The sequence below is a fragment of the Pangasianodon hypophthalmus genome, chromosome 14, assembly GCF_027358585.1.
Source record: "Pangasianodon hypophthalmus isolate fPanHyp1 chromosome 14, fPanHyp1.pri, whole genome shotgun sequence".
Lineage (NCBI taxonomy): Eukaryota > Metazoa > Chordata > Actinopteri > Siluriformes > Pangasiidae > Pangasianodon > Pangasianodon hypophthalmus.
Window position 1 is genome coordinate 12,195,518 of NC_069723.1, and position 17,548 is coordinate 12,213,065.

The 17,548-nt window shown below is 38.9% G+C and overlaps 1 protein-coding gene across 1 annotated transcript in view; it reads right to left on the bottom strand.

The window, feature by feature from the left end:
- Window positions 1-17,548, bottom strand: part of LOC113533058 (membrane-associated phosphatidylinositol transfer protein 3) — a 60,721-nt gene that overhangs the window by 4,321 nt on the left and 38,852 nt on the right. The window contains exons 10-19 of the mRNA XM_026924888.3: window positions 16,822-16,995; window positions 15,191-15,339; window positions 14,132-14,248; window positions 11,620-11,736; window positions 11,384-11,532; window positions 10,904-11,053; window positions 10,548-10,731; window positions 8,992-9,120; window positions 8,037-8,401; window positions 615-827 (exon numbers count right to left, since the gene is read on the bottom strand). Of these exons, the coding sequence (XP_026780689.3) occupies window positions 8,081-8,401; window positions 8,992-9,120; window positions 10,548-10,731; window positions 10,904-11,053; window positions 11,384-11,532; window positions 11,620-11,736; window positions 14,132-14,248; window positions 15,191-15,339; window positions 16,822-16,995 (1,490 nt within the window). The 3' untranslated portion in view covers window positions 615-827; window positions 8,037-8,080. The remainder of the gene's footprint in view (window positions 1-614; window positions 828-8,036; window positions 8,402-8,991; window positions 9,121-10,547; window positions 10,732-10,903; window positions 11,054-11,383; window positions 11,533-11,619; window positions 11,737-14,131; window positions 14,249-15,190; window positions 15,340-16,821; window positions 16,996-17,548) is intronic.

Below are 17,548 nucleotides of genomic sequence, written 5' to 3' on the forward strand. Positions count from 1 at the left end.
GGCCATATAGTGTAGGGTTAAGCCCAAAAAGGCCATACAATTAAATGAGTGAATACAAATAAAATAAACTTCACATACAGCAGATGACTAGCAGGTGACTACAGCTATCATTGTCTTGTTTTCTTTCTACTGAAAGCTCATTCTCTGTGAATAATAACCATAATTTTTTTGCATGCACACTGAAAACTGTCATGTTTTTGTTGTGTTACACACCTCCACTCATTAGAGCTTCTCCCCGCTGAACCAAAAGAAGCATGCTAGAAAACCTTTTTTAAACAGTTCTCAGGCGTTTTGCATTTTTCTTGGTGACTGCGGAATCTGAAAATCCACATCACTTGCTATAATTTTAGCTGATGCATAGTCAGTGTGCTTCCTCAAGGTCTAGGCCCTGGGCGACTGTCCCATTTGCCTACTCTTAGAGATGTCCCTGAGTGTAGGGAATAATGTGAGACATACAGTACAATAAGTAATATGCAGCGCTGTCTTTGGCCTCACACACTTCCAGAGCTCTAACTTGAGTTCAAACACATTCCAAACACGTGAAAATACTAATGAATCAAGTGACTGAGGAATCAATTCTTAAGGACTGATAGATCTGCTTGTCAGAGTCTTACCTTTCAGTCCAGGATCTGAAGTTGACCTACAGTCCTGGATCTGAAGCTGATCACCGCCTTTTGGGGAAACCAGACGCAGGTAATTGTGGTCCTCCCTGCACTTCAATATTTTCTTGGAACCCTCCATTCTTTTGTGCTCTGTATCCGTTGGGTAGACAGCTGGGAACAACTTCAGGTGGTTCCTCTTCCAGAATGCAGTATCCTGTCACTACACTGAAAATGCAGATACAAGATACCAGTTACTATAAATCTATCATTCCAGCAACTTCTACATTTACATTCATGATTAAGAGTAAACTTTTTTACTCTGAAGAAACGTCCCACCCATTTATAATAAGTGCATAATCAATATAGTGTACATGACTACTAAAGACTGAAAAAAAAATCATCACCTTGGTGCCATGACTGCAATCAAACAAAAGCTTAAGCACCCACACAGGACAATTTAGAGCCTTCACCAGGGCAGCAGTGGCAGTTTCAGCACTAATAGCCACCTAAAGCCTCTCAAGCATGTGCTGGCACTTTAGGAAAGTGGCATGAACTTCAGCCAAGGGGCTCTGTGCAAGCAAAGAATTTCTGCATTTTTTGTCCATGTGATACTAAAGATGTAAGTTTTTTTTAACAGTTATGTCGCCAGAGACAAGACATAATATAAACCAGTGGTTTTCAACCTGTGAGCAGCAGTGCTCCAATGATCCATTGTGGTTCTCTCACAACAGCTGAGAACATTTCATTTCACGGTTCATAAGAAAACACTGCAATTGGATATATTATGCAAACAATATGTTGAAGCAAAAAGAATTTTCTCACAGTCCAACTGAGGCAATTTCAGAAGCTCAATGTGTTTTCAGTATTAAAAACAACAGGGAGTATAATTTGGTATCCCTCCTCGCTTTAAGTAATCTCCTTAAGAAGCGTAAAGAGATTCGATAAACATAACTGTCCAAAAATTCCTCAAAATGTTGGCACAGCTGATTAGCAGAGACATAATAAATATATATTTTTTCTTTTTACTTGAGGACATTCAGTTCATCTGGAACACTACCAGAATGCCCCCCGTACTCCTCCTCCTCTGTTTTACTCTGTTACGTGGATGACTTACTTCTGCAGTATAGGAGTATTTTCGTCTGCTGGGTGAACTATTTCTCTTAGTGATGCAAAAGGGGTTGAAATTGGCATTCATGGGTAATATGTTTCTGAAGGAGGAAGAACATATGACTCACACAAAGTGTAAGTAATCCAATATCTGCCTATCACTAATGGATCTGTGTTCATAGCACTGAAGTTAAATTTCACTGAAAACTGTAGTGAATTCTATATAATGTTGACTGGGAACCAAGCCATCAAATATAAACATTGAACATATAAACACTGTTTATCTTTTGAGAGGCTCTTAGTACATATTGAAGTACAGCTCATTCTTTGAAAAATACCACAAATGGCCTGCATTCGAGCTGGAAATTGTAGCTACAAATAATGCCCTGTACGTGGTCATCTTGCAGGTACACCAAGTGAAATTGCACCTGATGTATAGGTGATACAATCTGTGGAAAAAGTCTATGATCCCTGTGCTTGACATCTTACTAGGCAGTAAAGCATTTTGAACATATAACTGTTTGAACAAGATCATCTTGGAGAGAACCCACCTATATGTTTTTCTTGAAGGGCGTACACCTTATATCACATGCTAAGCTGAGAAAACAGACACTTAATTTAATTCTCAGGGACACTGAGGGAGCACAAGGAAGAGCTACCTTTTCTTAAAGGACATTTATTGCACAATTGACTGTTTGTTGTGTATCACATACTGTACATAATGAAGGGAGACAACTGTCCGGCAGTTGTTGAGGAGGCGCATACTGGTCCTAGTAAACATTTTTACAAGAGGCAAACACAGCACAGGCAATAGTAAAAATCCTGTGGGACCAGCTGATGTGCAGATGATGTCTCCTTTTGTCCTTTTGTCCTTTTGATTAAATGTCAATTATCAGATGTATTTTTTCGACACTGGCAATTATGCTTCCATTTTAACTAGCACTTCAGTCCACACCGGCTACATCATAGGCACATCAAACCCGAGACTATGTACAGCACTGCTCTAAGCTTGTTTCACATGTCAGTGGTGCAGTGGCGCAGCAGGTAGTATCGGTAGTATTGCTGCCTAACAGCTCCAAGTTTAAGCCTGAATAAATGTGTTCAGTAGCTAGTAAAGCCAACCCTCTCCAACATCAATGTTCATTAATATTTGAGCCCAATAACTGTCAAGCTAAATTTAAAAAGAAAAACTGGGTATCCAGCTCTCAAACTCAGTTCAAGCTCTCAAATGAAGCCCTTCATTATTTCATGACAAACAATATCTCTCTCAAAACAAAAAACAAAATCGCCAGAAATGTATTCACCTACTCAGACCTGATAACTGAATGCTGGAGTTGCCAAAACAGACTGAAATCAAAGTGCTCTGTTGCTCATTCTCCTGCCAGTAGTGTATATGGAAATGCAGCTGTCCAGTGTGGATTGACTGAGATCTACATGTGAAGCTTGACCCAATGCATCCAGTGTGAATTCAGGAGACTTAGGCATAAAGCACAGATTGCAGGGAGTAAAGTAGAGAATGACTGAAATGCCTCATTAAAACTTGCTTGAAAATGGTCCAACATGGCCGAGACGGGAAGAAACTTCGCCTGCCATTGTCATGGCTGTGCAAGATCTACACTCCTGGGCGAAAAATTAAAATTCAATTAAAATTAAACAAATTGATAAAGCAACTTAGTTTAGGATAGCTTTTCCCTTCGATTTCTTTAAACGTTTAAGCCTTGTGGATAAACTTGCAGACAGCTTTTTATAGAAAGAAGAGTCAATGTTGTTCCATTCAATGTTGATGGCTTCAAACAGTTGATGAGTAGCTAAAAAATGTTTCCCAGTTAGTTTGTGTTTAATGTGAGACCAAATATTCTCTACAGGGTTCGAATCTGGGCTCTGACCAGGCCAGAACATGAGACTGATGGACTTATTCTCAAGTCAGTTTTTAGTGGTCCTTGCAGTGTGGGCAGGAGAATTGTCTTGTTGAAAAATAACATCAGATCATTCCTCTTTAGAAAACAAAAAAGGCTCCCTACACCATGACACCTCTTCCTCCATGCCTAACTGTGGTAGAGATGCATTCACTATTGTATTTCTCACCAGATCTTCGAAGACACCTCTCTGGAGCATCACCATGCAACTCAAATCGTGACTTATCACTCCACACATCTCTGCTGAACTTTCCATATTCTGCCAAAAACTTCATTCAGTCTGTAGTGTTTTTCTGAGACAGCATTGGCTTTTTAACACATCTTCTAGACATAAAACCTGCATTAGATAACCATTAGATAGCCATTTTGGGCATGGCCCCTTTTTTGTGCAGGATTGTAGAATACACAGGGAGGGAGAGGATTCAGCCCTCATTAGACCTATGACAGGATGATGGATTCAACAAATAGCTACACATTTTCTAAAGAGCCGGACTCAGCAGCAGTAGCTCAAAATATTTTAGCAATCCCTTCATAAAATGACTTAAACTCCAACCACTGTGGGCATATTACAGCAATATATCATACTGTATTATGACTGACATGTGAAGCCTGCAGAGCAGTCAGTGGGAGATCAGGTCATGAAAGAGGTCAGTCCACAGGGAGGTCCTAGGAAAGATAATTGGGTGGAATTGTTTCATGTAATGGACAAATGTCACCTCTCCCTTTAGAACTGCAAAACATGAACACAAGCTGATGTGGATCAGAGACAATATTCTACCAGTTCTTAATTACAAGGAAGCTTATATGCTTATATACTGTGTATACATAGCAGCTATGCCTATAAGTGCACAACTACAGTCACACTGGAACAGTGGCACTTGTTCTAATCTTTCATGCCACTGCTTGTTCTCCAGCCTAGCAACAATATTGAATCCTCACTCAGTGGGATAACGATTGAGAGTCTATATTTGTGCTATAGCCACAAGCAGCTAACTGAGAAATGATTCTCACATTCTGAACTCTGCTTATACGAGAGGGTAGATGTATTCAATTAAATAAGAAAAAAATATTAGTTGCACTAAATACATTGGATGAGCTTTGATATGTATCTGATACATGACCTCTGAATACAAGAAGTGGTGCAGTTATGGGTATTGTTGCAGATACTAGCTCTAGATTTTTGATATATGTAGAAAAACTGACTGAATATGTAGAAAAACTGATGAATTTAAATATCAATCAAATCCTTGTAATTTTTATTGGAAAAAAGAAGAAGAAAATATTCCCTTTCAGACAAATATGATCAAAGAAGCCCACTTTCAGTAAAGTGTGCAGACAGTGCTGATCCAGGTCTAACAGACATACGATCAACATCCATTCAGAGAGCTCACAAGAGAAACACACAAGAGACACAATTATAATCTAATGCAGGACACAGGAGTAAAAGGGCTCAACAACCATGACTGAGTTTCATTGCCATCATATTCCAATAGTCCGACTTTTATAGCAGCAGATCACTGCAGTGGAAATGGGAACTTTAGAAATACCTGGTTACAAACCAGTTTAAAAGCTATTATGGAACTTGTATAACTTACAATACTTATTGAAAAGCTTTCATTTCTGGAATACAATCAGCATGTTGTGCATTCAGCAGAAAATAATACAACACATGCTGTATTATAGCAGGTACTCTGTTATGCTTTGTGATTTGTATGTGTGTGTGTTGTGTCTGGCTCTTTGCTTTTAGAACGTAATGTTATGTATGAGAGACCTGCAGACATACTGTACGTGATTCCCATAACCAGAATTTGTTTGGTTTAAGCCTTTTTGATAAGAAACTCTGATCCTGACACATAAGAAAAGGTCAAAGTTGATAACTACCTACTTCACCAGGTTCAAAAAGAAGAGTTCAGGCATCATGTGCACTGTATATGATGGGTCAAACGTAAGCTTGTTCTGGAAGCAGAGCATGCTTAAGGCAGAGGCAAGGTCTGAAGGGTATTAGGGTGAAGAGAAGGTTATGGCCAGGAAGGTGCAATTGGTTTTATAGCACAGCATATGGGCTCTATGGCTTGTATACATGTAATATCATTGATACAAACAGTTTTGCTTTGATGGCTTAGGACTACAATTGCTATGATAGCTTTAGGACCACAATTGCCATGAACAGTTTTGCACTCAAGTCTCCATCAGGGAACAGCTGATAACTTCAACAAAATAGACTTCATGTGAAAACTATCATTAATTTCCTGGTTACACAATTGCACTTTTAGACCATATAGTATTCAGTTATAGAATGTAATTATTTATAATTGTACTATCCGATGTCACCCAGATGAAGATAGGTTCCCTTTTGAGTCTGTTTCCTCTCAAGGTTTCTTCCTCATATTGTCTCAGGGAGTTCTTCCTTGCCACCATCACCTCTCGCTTGCTCATTAGGGATAAATTCATAAATTTAAAATTTATATCCTGAATTTATATATTTCTGTAAACTGTTTGTCCATTGTTAAAAGTGCTATACAAATAAAATTGAATTGAAGTGAATATCAGTCATGTCACAGCCATAGTGTACTACAGATTAGTTATTTCATGTTAGGATATTTCTCTAAGCAATGCAAGGTAGCCAAGATAAACACCTTTCACTGGATTTTAATAATATAGTTCTATAGTATGGCATAGGCTAACGGTAATAACACATTATATTCAATACAAATGCACACACACACATGGACTGAAATAAACAGCCAAATCAGACACTAACTGCACAATGCAAGCTGTAGTCTCTGCTCGATTGCATGCAGTCCTGGCACCCCTGCCTTTCCCACACCCATGGATATCATGCTGCAGAAGAAGAGGAATAGGGCACTAAAGGGCATATCCACATAAAATCCCATCTGAGTATAGGTTTTGTTAAACAAATATAATCAGCACTACTTTGTAGAGAAAAATACAATCCATGATCCCTTACAGCTCATGAAGCAAACATAATTTCCTTTTAAGTAATTGCGGGATTTGGAGAATGCCTGAGCAATCTGTTTTAAGATTACCAGGCACTACATTCAGCTCTACTAGACATTTGCATTCAGATTTCTGTTTACAGAGTAGGAAGCACAGTGAGCTTGGACCACAAAATACGTGCTCCTAATAATATCTCTCCCTGAGTTTGTCTGTGAATACCAATGAGGACGTTCTGGATGGAAAGAAGCTCTGCTGAAACAGGGTAAAACAGGAAGATGTCAGCTCTTTCCCTACAGACTCTAATGAGCCATAGTTATGCTTGGACAAACCCTGTCATGTGTAATGCAGTGTATTCAGTGTAGGGATGGGCATTTCAGGTAAAACTGCTATTCGATGTTTTTAAGCTTCAAACTGCCGCCCACATACACATAAAAAATAGCATGAATGTCACAAAACACTAAGCCTTTATCAGTGTGTGTGAATGCACATGCTAGGTGGTGTAAAGTACACCGGGTTACGTATACTTTAAGCGCGAAACATTATGCTCCATATTTAAATGTAAAACCCTCACACTGGGCTTAAATACTGCACATGACGTGTTAGCAGTGAAACAGATACCCCATGACATTCTGACAAGGGTGGTCTTTTTTGTCTTTTTGTCAAAAATTAGGATATGTTTTTTCAAAACTGCATTTAAACAAAATAAATAGTCTAATAAATAGCGTTCATGCTTACATCTAAGCCACAATTATAGAACAAATCCACATTGTTTTGATGATGCAGCGTAATAAGCATGCTGCAGATGATGCATAAACCTGCTCACAAAAGTCACCACAACCAAGCTACCAGTGCACGTACAGTTTGACGTTACTAATTTTCAGAAATGACTAATTTGCTATTTGAATTTTAAGACTCTTGAAAATAAATATAAAATATAAACCCATTCCCAGTTCACACTGAGCATATTTGTGATGTCTGCTAAACATAAAGAGAAAGGGTTTGACTAATTTGCAGGTTTAAAGGGAAAATATTGATGGCTCCCAAATGATACATTGAGCACTTATCAGTGCTGAGGTGCATCAATGGAAGTAAGCAATGAACACAATTCTTTAAAATGTGTGACAAACAAACAAGCTCTACAAAGTCTGGAGATGTGCCAACAAATCAATGTTTACAGATGACCCAATCAGTCCACTGGTGACAAATGTTGGAACAAAATTGCAAGAGGTAATTACAGTGCAAGATAAAGCGTTGTAACTATTCTACAGTACATTAGAGTCATTGTTTAGCAAAGTAAACATGAATGTTACAATTAAGATACACTGGCATCTGTAAACATTTTCTGATCAAACTGTATTTAAGAAAAATCTTAAGCAAGGCTCAATACAGCCCACAAACTATTTTCACTGTTAGACAGCAATATAACTCCCTATACACCAGAGAATTGGCTTACCTGGACATTGTTCTCTCCTCTTGTCCCCCCCTTTCTCTCTGTAGTCAGGGAGTGGTGTTACTCCGGTGCATGCTCCCCAGCAGAAACATACTGTGGCCTATTCCTCCTCCAAACTTGTGGTCTTTATCAGACTCAGGCTGGCTTTGGGAGCGCTCTGTTTTAGGAATCAGTGTCTTGGGCAGCTCAGCCTGCTGTGCAGACATGGTACGTCGCAAGTATGTGCGCTTGGGAAGAAAGTCTGGCTTTGCTGAGAGGCCAAAAGAGCTATTACACAGTATCATGCGCATTGATGTGGTCTTCTGGGATCGACCCTGGTGGCCAAACCGCAGTGAGGAAAGGTGCATGGCATAACCCTCACTGAGGAACTGTACATGACAGTAGAAAGAGAGGGTACTGTGAGTACGAGTAAGGAAAAAAAAAATAAAATAGACCTGGGTACATGCAATAACAATATATTGCAACAAGATGTTCAAATGCACCAATTATGCACTTTTTGAACATTAAAGGTATTATTAGCACATTATAAGCAGTACTTATATTATTTCTGGGAATTACTAATTTTTACTAAATTGAATGGCATTCAGTGGGCTGAATTAACAATAATCCAATTTAAAAAAAAATTTTACGCAATTTACACACAAATAGAAATAATATATTATATAGCAAATACAGTATCTTGATGCATAGTATGAAGCCATGGAAATTATTGGTTTATTAACATATTCATTTATTTATTAAATGAAATTAAACCATGTGCTTCAACAATAATCATGCCTGTAGATAAAACAGTTGCTATGGCAACCTAACCACATTTTCAGGACAAAAAGATGTCATGACCTATTCATGAAATCTAGACATGTATTGATTTTTTTTCCCCTCTAAGCATCTAGAATGTAGGAGGTACATTTATATCCTAGAAAATATGCAAAGCATCATAGAATCATAGTTAGCTCACCTGGCATTGGTTTTGGTATTTCTTGGATGGTCTGCCCACTATATATATCTGGTTGGGGCTGAGACCCAGCATGCTGTAGACGGAGATGTCCTTCATGGAGCCGTAGGCCAAACGGATATTAACGTGACACTATCAACAACAACAAAAAAGGTAGACTGTGATTTTCTGTCAGAGAATCTCAGGCACTGGAGGAATGCAAGTTCTGGTAGATATGTGATATACACTCACTGGCCACTTTATTAGTATATCTGAAACACTCAGACCATCTTGTATGACAACAGCAATGTTGTGGTCAAAGTCACTGAAATCAGATTTTTTCCCCATTCTTATGTCTGATGTGAACGTTAACTGAAACTCTTTTATGCATTTTGCTACTGCCACTTGATTTGTTGACTGGATAATTGCATTAATATGCAGGTTTACTGGTGTTTCTAATAAAGTGATGTAAAGTGAGTGTATTTATGTAGGTGGGTAAGAAAATAAAAGGGCAGGACAAAGAAGTGGTGGGCCTTTGGCCTCAATGCATTCTACGCCACTAAGAAAACAATTTAAAAGCAAATTAACCATAGTTTGAACATCATCCATTACAGAACCTTAACATGCAATCTTCACATAACAGAAAGAGGACATTAGCTTTCAACTATGAACAAACAAATCCTAACAAAAACAAATCACCATGACCATTACAATTGAGGCAAAAGCATCACAAGCCAGCCAGAAGCCTGATTCCTGTTGTTAAAATTATACCCAGTGTTTTTAGCAGACGTTAAATAAAACTAGATATTTTAATTCAAAATCCAATTAACACAGCCCCTGTTTCATCCACGGCCACTCCCCTGAAGCACATGCACACATGCTGCCTGAAATAAAATGTTTGATTGTTAATGGAAGTCAAGCAGGTTTCTAAATTGACAAGCAAACTGACTGAGATCCTGGGTGATATCTAAATTCCAAATAGTGCAGAGTTCTATGAAAAAGTATTTTATTGACAGCTAAAAATGCTCTGACATAGAAATTGCTGAACCCACCACTAAATATGACTATTTAAAACCAATAGTAAATCATTAACCACTAAGAAAAAACACAGACTCACCAATGGCTTGATTCTAATGGCAACGCTGACAGGAAATAGTTATTAGAAATTAATGGCTAGTAATGGCCGTTCTTTCATTAAAATGCCCTCTCAAATCTGCAACCAAATATGGATGACTTCCTTCTACCATTGCAGTACTTTCATACAATTAATTGTTTTAACAGATACATGCTAACATGGCTGGCTATAATCATGGACTAAATGTCTGTTTGATGGCATAACTCATTGAACATCCAATATGTACAAATAACACAATTTGATTGGCTGCCGAGTATGACAATCTACAATTATACCCCAATACAACTCATTTTTTAATAGGTTCCTGGGGGCCTCCTGAGAGACTGGAATGGAGATCAAGAATATATGGACCAACAAAGATATAAAAAACAACAATGATTTTTTTTTTGTTACATAGAAGAAAATACATTTGAGCCATTTTTGCAGCTTAGAAGATGTACTCTACCTCCTGAATGAGATTCCTAAGAAAGATGGCTTTCTGGCGCAGTGGGTCATGCACCAACCCCTCGGAGAAAAAGATCATGCCCTGTGGGAAGTTGTGCTGGGAAAGCCATGACACCACTCTCTGTTTCTGCATGTCTGGACGCCCAGTGATGTAGATGATCAGATATCCCAGGTCCTGCCAGTGTCTAAATACAATATAAAGCATCAACATTCACTCTCCTTGTGCTCATTACATTAATATTGATTTACAGTATCAGTATAATCTGAATTTAGTCAGTACTGAAATCAGAAGCTCCACATGCTGTCTATTTGCTCTATCCTTTGCTCTTCTATTTCATTCCCACATGAATTGCTCACCTGACCACATCCACAGCACCTGCCCGCATTTTAGGGTCGCTGCCCATGATGGAAACGCTAGCAGCAAAAGACCCATCAATGCTAAATACTACACACTCCATTCCCTGTGGCAGCACAGTCAGGAAAGCCTCTGCACTCGTCTGGTCTCCCCTGTAGGGCAAGTTATAGAGGTAAGAAAGAAAAGGTGAGAGAAAAACTGTTTAGTACACATTGTGTTGAGGGCTCTAAAAACTAATTTACCATATATTGGACAGTTATTTCGCAGCCACCCTGAAATAAAAAGTATAGAAATTCACTTATTCAAACCAAAGCCTACACGGAAAGCCTTAAAGGAATGCTCCCAATTGGATACAGGATGCAACATGAATAAATTAATAAGTGAATAAAAGTAAATCAAAAACTAAATATATAGAATCACAGACTGATGTCATAAATCATTTTCAGGGTACTTGGGAAAATAGACACTTGGCTTCGACATACCTAACCACCATTTTAATAGGATAAACTCCCACAGGGAATTGTTTGCTGTCAGGGATAGTGTACGATACTCTGCCACTGCTGTTGGTAATTTTGGTGTCAAAGTGCACCCAACATCCTGAGTGCGGTTCAGTCATCAAATATACATCCACCTGAGGGAGAGAAAGACAGAAAGAAAACTATATACAAACCTCAAAGGTGATTTCAGGAATTCAGGCTAATAAACATTGCTCTCATACCTTCTCTCCTGTCAGAGTCACCATGTCCAGAGGGCCGTACATAAAGCGACCAACCAGAGTCTGCGGCCCTTCCTCAGTCGCAATGACATCATTCACTCTGTGGTTGGCAGTAATGTTCTGAGGAAACAAAAACATCATTTATAGTTGTTTTTTTTTTTTTAATTTGTGAAATTTGTTACAATAGTGCAGAGGAACAAGAAGCTATTAGACTGATGCTTAAATAGAGCATTTAATTTTGGAGTCCAAAAGTATATTCCGTATTAATAGTCGTCTCTTCAAATCGCAACCTAAACCACTCTGGGTCTGCAGACCATTAATCCCACAGTCTTCGCTGTGGCAGGCAGACTGTTTAAAGCAACCAGAACACTGACACATGCAGATTCTGACATTTATTGCATATATATTTATATATATACATAGACAGAGGGAGAGCAAGAGAGAGAGAGACTAAGAGAGTGGACTGTTTTTTTATTGGTACAAGGTGTGAGGTTTCACTGTGGTAGGAGAAAAGTGTGATCTTTTTTCCTCATTCCTGTGAGATGTTGCAGGTTTACTTAGCATGTGTATAGTTAATGGTATAACTGCAGTTGTTTATATGTAACAGTATTAGGCTTTGTCTTTGGTCTTAGTCCTGCAGATATAATCTATGGTGGATTGAATTAGAGGTGGGCACAGGACTGTTTATTTAATCCTACTCCCGTCTCCTCCTGAAAGAATTCTGACCTATCTCACCATTCCTGCAGACACTCTTCACCAATTCTGCCCACTGTCGTATTTTCTTTTTTGTTTGCACTTAATAAACCTAGTTGATTCTATTTCTCAAAATGTAAACAAATTAGTAATTTAAACAACACTGACCCTGCACAAAATAACATATTAAAATAACAAATTACTGAAGGAGAATGAATGAACATGGTAAATGCTTTGTGTAGGGCAGTGAGGGAAGCCAACACACTCCACCATTAATGGATGTGGCCTTTCTTTGTCCCCTGAACATCATACTTGACTGCCGACTCCTGCCTGCATGATAGTAAAAAATACCAGCTCCCAAGGCTTTTTGTTGGATCCCATGAGATTTTAGTCCTGTTACACACCTCTATTTGGAGTATTTTGAAGTATCTAGTATGCAGTATGATAAAGGAGGTTCTGGAGAGGGGCCAGGGCTCAGTGCATCTGTGACAACAACTTGGCTCACCTGCGGCCCCCCTACTTGCAGAGTGATTCGACTCTAATATAATTATTACATACATGGCTGATTAATTTTTGTGATCATACAGTGGCAAAGTCAGATCCGTTAAGTTGGTGGACCAAGTCTTCTGTCTGGATTAGAATACAGATATTTTCACTTATGTAAGCTGGAAAGAAGTGGAACAAGGCACAAATGGCACTAAAAAATAACAAGTAAGACAGTGATAGTGGAAAAAATATAAAGATGAGTAAAATGTCTTAAAACTACCCTGTCTTTCCCAGTATACTAATTTAGTTATGTAATTCTAACACAGTCATGTACAGTAACGTTATCCAGAATATCGCATTTCTGTAACGCTGTGTATAACATTATCTAGCTAGATCAGAAAATACATTGTGGTAGTAACAGTTCTGAGGTTGAAAATGAAGAGAAAAAATGAATATTGTGCACTTCTTCCCAAAAAAGACAATAATGCAGAAAGTCAGACAGAGCCAGATGATTAATGTGGGGAGAGAGCTGATGAGCCAGAAAAGAGAGAGCAGGATTGAATTTGTTTGGAGAGCGAGGGGCACAGTAGAGCAGGAAGAAATGGGTGGAGATCCTGAAAGTGAGGCTGAGGGTGATGTAGAAGCTGAGTGTAAGACACACATAAAAGCTGTGTACATCCACAAGTACAGCATCATCAGGTTTGTGGTGCCGAATGACTTCTGTTAGTCCTTTTCATATGAGCCCTGCCTGTTGAAATGGTCTAGAACTGCCACTGGGTGTTCATGACACCAATTTTATCTGACCTGCTAGATTAATTAATGTACATTTTCTTATAACCGTTCTTAACTGTTGAGAATTAAACGAAAGAACTCCACTGTACCAACAGTAATTATCTACATGCAAAATTAAGCTTAAAAGAAGATACCTGAACAAAGTAAACCAGATTAATGGGGTTAATGTTAAAATGACAGCATTGAATGGATTCATGTTCTCGTTGTTAGCTGCTCTATCAATCATTAGCCCTCCAGATTCGATGTGCCCGATTGAGTAGATTTGTTTTTAATGAGGCAGTTAAACATTTTCAGACTTTCAGGGAATTGCATTAATTAAGTCACTCAATAACTAATGATCAGCAGAGACTGTAAAAACATGCCACATAAAGTGGCACAGTTTAAAACTGTCATATTTATGTACGTAGACTTGCATTTGGAACACACACACACTATACAGTATGCTTTAGCAATCCATTGGTAAGGCATAACAATGACCATGTGCTATGACCATGTGCTATGCACGCTCATACTGTACTGTATGTGTGTACTGTGCATCACTCACCCTTAACTTAACATGTGTGCGTCTTCGTAGCCATTTCTCTCTGGGGCTGGAAGGGGAAAAGCAGGTGGGGTCTAAGCTGTCTGCCTCCTGAGCCTTCACACAGTCACACTGCATCACCTGTCAATCACACAAACACACATTGGCAAACAATGAGCACACTTCCTTAACAGGATGGGAATCTAGTCTCTCAGCATCTGCGCTACAGGAAGTCTTTTTTCATGCAATGCAATAGCGCCCTATTATATCATCAAACAATATCACAAAAATAACTGTTGCCTTTTTTCAGACAGTTGACAAAATCACTCAGCTCAAAAGCAAACTCTGTTTCTCTATTGTACGTGTCTACTCAACAAATAGGGGCTTGCTTCATTACTTCTGTTCATGGATAATATGAACAGAATAAGTCAGGATAATACAGAATGTAAAGCTTTGCCTGATTATATGAATTTTTGAGAAGGATCTACTCTGCTTCTCAGCCTTGTTTTCACATCAATCTAACCTATGTAGCGCCAAATGAGAAATATGTGACATGTCAACCACATAAAAAGGAATGCTAGGTATTGAGGCCTGAATGTAGAGGTTTAATGAAACAATTCACAATGTTTTATGTCTGCAAGTTCATAAATGTACTTGCAGACATAATGCCACACTGTGTGAAGGCTAGAACTGCTACTCAGGAGCAGTAAGAAGCTTTTATTCCCGTTACTGTATATCCTAATTCTGTTATGTACAAGGGTGAGTCAAATGAAAACCTTAATAGTGCGATGTAAATTTGGGAAATAGTACATTAAATTTGTAGTTGCAAAAGTAAAAATGTACTACTGCCCATTGTTCTTAATAGTCTACTGCAACCTTAAACCTGTTATACTTTTGTGACACCTATTTGCAATAAACAATGCAAAAAAATGGTTTCATTTGCCTCACCATTGTACAAAGAACCTTAAATCTCATTTAACTGACTTGGCCTCTTTGAATCAATGTGAGATGATGTATATTTTTGTTATAGAAGCATAATTCCTCTATAATACTCAAAGAAAAGCTCTTAGATTTATGTATTACCTGTCTGAGTAGAAAGGCCACTACATCAGTAGATTCCCAGTAAGAGGCATGGAACAGTTGAGGCAGAGCCACAGTGGGGAATGCAGTCAATATATCAGGACAATAAAGTGCATAGTCCAGCCGTTTAGAGCCCCACCAGCTACTGGAGACTGAAACACACACACAATAGGTCTACATTATGGTCTTGCTTCACAACGAAGAATCATTGTTAATGCATAATTATGCATGCGAAGCATTTGATTATATCACTAAATAGAAGCCATAAATGTCTCACTGAAGCTGTTCTACCTAATGCGAATCAATGTCACATTAAACCTTAATAAGACTTAAGCCAGGCACACAGTGGATGCGTTTTAAAATCATGTTCTCTGATGACAGCTCACACTGCACATTTTACACACTCAGTCTGTAAAGCCTATACACTCGCACTGTACAAATTGACATGTTATGGTGTAAAAACTCTTTTCACTGTAAGTGAAAAACAAGCCCTGCAGACAGTTCTGTATATTGACAATTCTGGTTTGTAAAAGACATTTTATCTCTCAGCCTTGGTGGATCTGTCAGAGTACGTATAGTAAGCACTGCTTATCCGTGAGAAACAGTTACTCCCACCCATCTTGAGGTTAGGAGAATGGCAGTGCCTTGTTGCTGCAGCTCAATCGACCCAGCCAATGTGATCTCTTTGCACCATTCTGTGACATTTGTTAATATTGCTGCCACATGCAGATGCACCAATTTCAGTTCATGACTTTTAATACTTAGTCTGTGAGACTGCTCATGCTGCAACAAGCTGACCAAAGATTTCATTTATTCCTTCATCTGCAGTGAATGTTTTATGCTTGGAAGGGTGGCAGTGGAGCCCAGGCACTGGAGCCCATCCAATACCACTCATTCACACCTAGGAGTTATTTTATGGTAGCCAGCATGTGTTTGGGAGATGATGTGGACATAGAGAGTCAGGATTGAACACCAGACCCTGGAACTGTGATAACTCAACACTACCTGCTGGTCCACCATGCTGGCAAATCAGAAAAGGTATCTAGTCATCTGACAAGTCTATTAGAGCTTGTCTGGGTGGCTCCAGAGTGGCACAAAGAAAATTCACTTTATGGGTGGGAGATTGAGAGCTTGACTCCCAACGATGCCACAGCCATCTGTGGCCGGGAGCCAAGAGAGCAAAATTGGCCATGCTGTCTGGGTAGGAGATGATGGCACACTCTAGTGACACTGGCCAATTTATCAGTGTCTGTGAGATACAGTTGGCTGGCTTCTCAGAGGAAGCACGTGTTAGCCTTTACCCTCCTTGATAGGTGTCGTATGATATAGGAGAGCTAGCTGGTGGATGGGAATTGACAGATGACCATATTGGGGAGAAAATGCAGAAAAATTAAAACATTTTAATATAATTTTTAACATAAAAAGACTGTTTGGGCAATTAATCAAGCCCACCCTCATATGTCAAACAACAGCTGATACAGCTCAAATTCAGCCTGACCGTGAAGATTGATTGTTGATGACCAAACCTGCTTTAAATCTCACAGTGTATGTCTGGCATGATAAAACACAGCAGCTCTGAGTGGGTGTGGAGGAGTTTAGATTGATTAATAGAGTGTGCCTGCCTACACACTCACTGTTGGCGATGGTGAGGCTCAGCTTGTTCTCCCTGCAGCCCGAGGGCTCGCTGTCATCATCAACCTCCTGCTTCATTGCCTTCTCTGCTTCATCCACACAGGAGAAGAATGCAGCACCGCCTGGAGCACAGCCTCCATCCAGAAACACATCAGGGTGGCTATGGATCTCATCAACTGAAAGGAAGCAAAAAAGTGCACTGTAAGTGAATCTGTAAATTCACGTGGGGGAGAAATTATACATGGTTTCACTGTCTTTCAAAGAAATGGTTTTATGGTACAAAAATGACATTGCATACTGTTATCCTTTAAAGTAATGGCAATTATCACTAACTGAAATTGCATTCATAGACAAAATTCACGCACAATCACACGTGTTTTGTATTGGTTATTACAAGCTCTGCCAGCCATAAAATTCGCTTCCACATAACAAATTTTATTTCTCTCTGGTTAAGTTAATTAGTTCACTAACACTGTCTAAAGTAACAAGTTACAACAACATTGTTGGGGATTGAGCTAAACTCATCAGCAAATAATAATGCCTGCTGTGTTGACTTAGGATTGTTCCACAGCACCATCCACTTTTGTGTACTCATCATTATACAGTCGATGGAGTTATTGTCAACACAAATGGGCTTTTTCATCAGTGATCTAATCTAGATGTTTACCCTGTATTACTATCTGAACTACCTCCACTTGAGCTAATTTCTTACATGTAAGCAGGTAATAG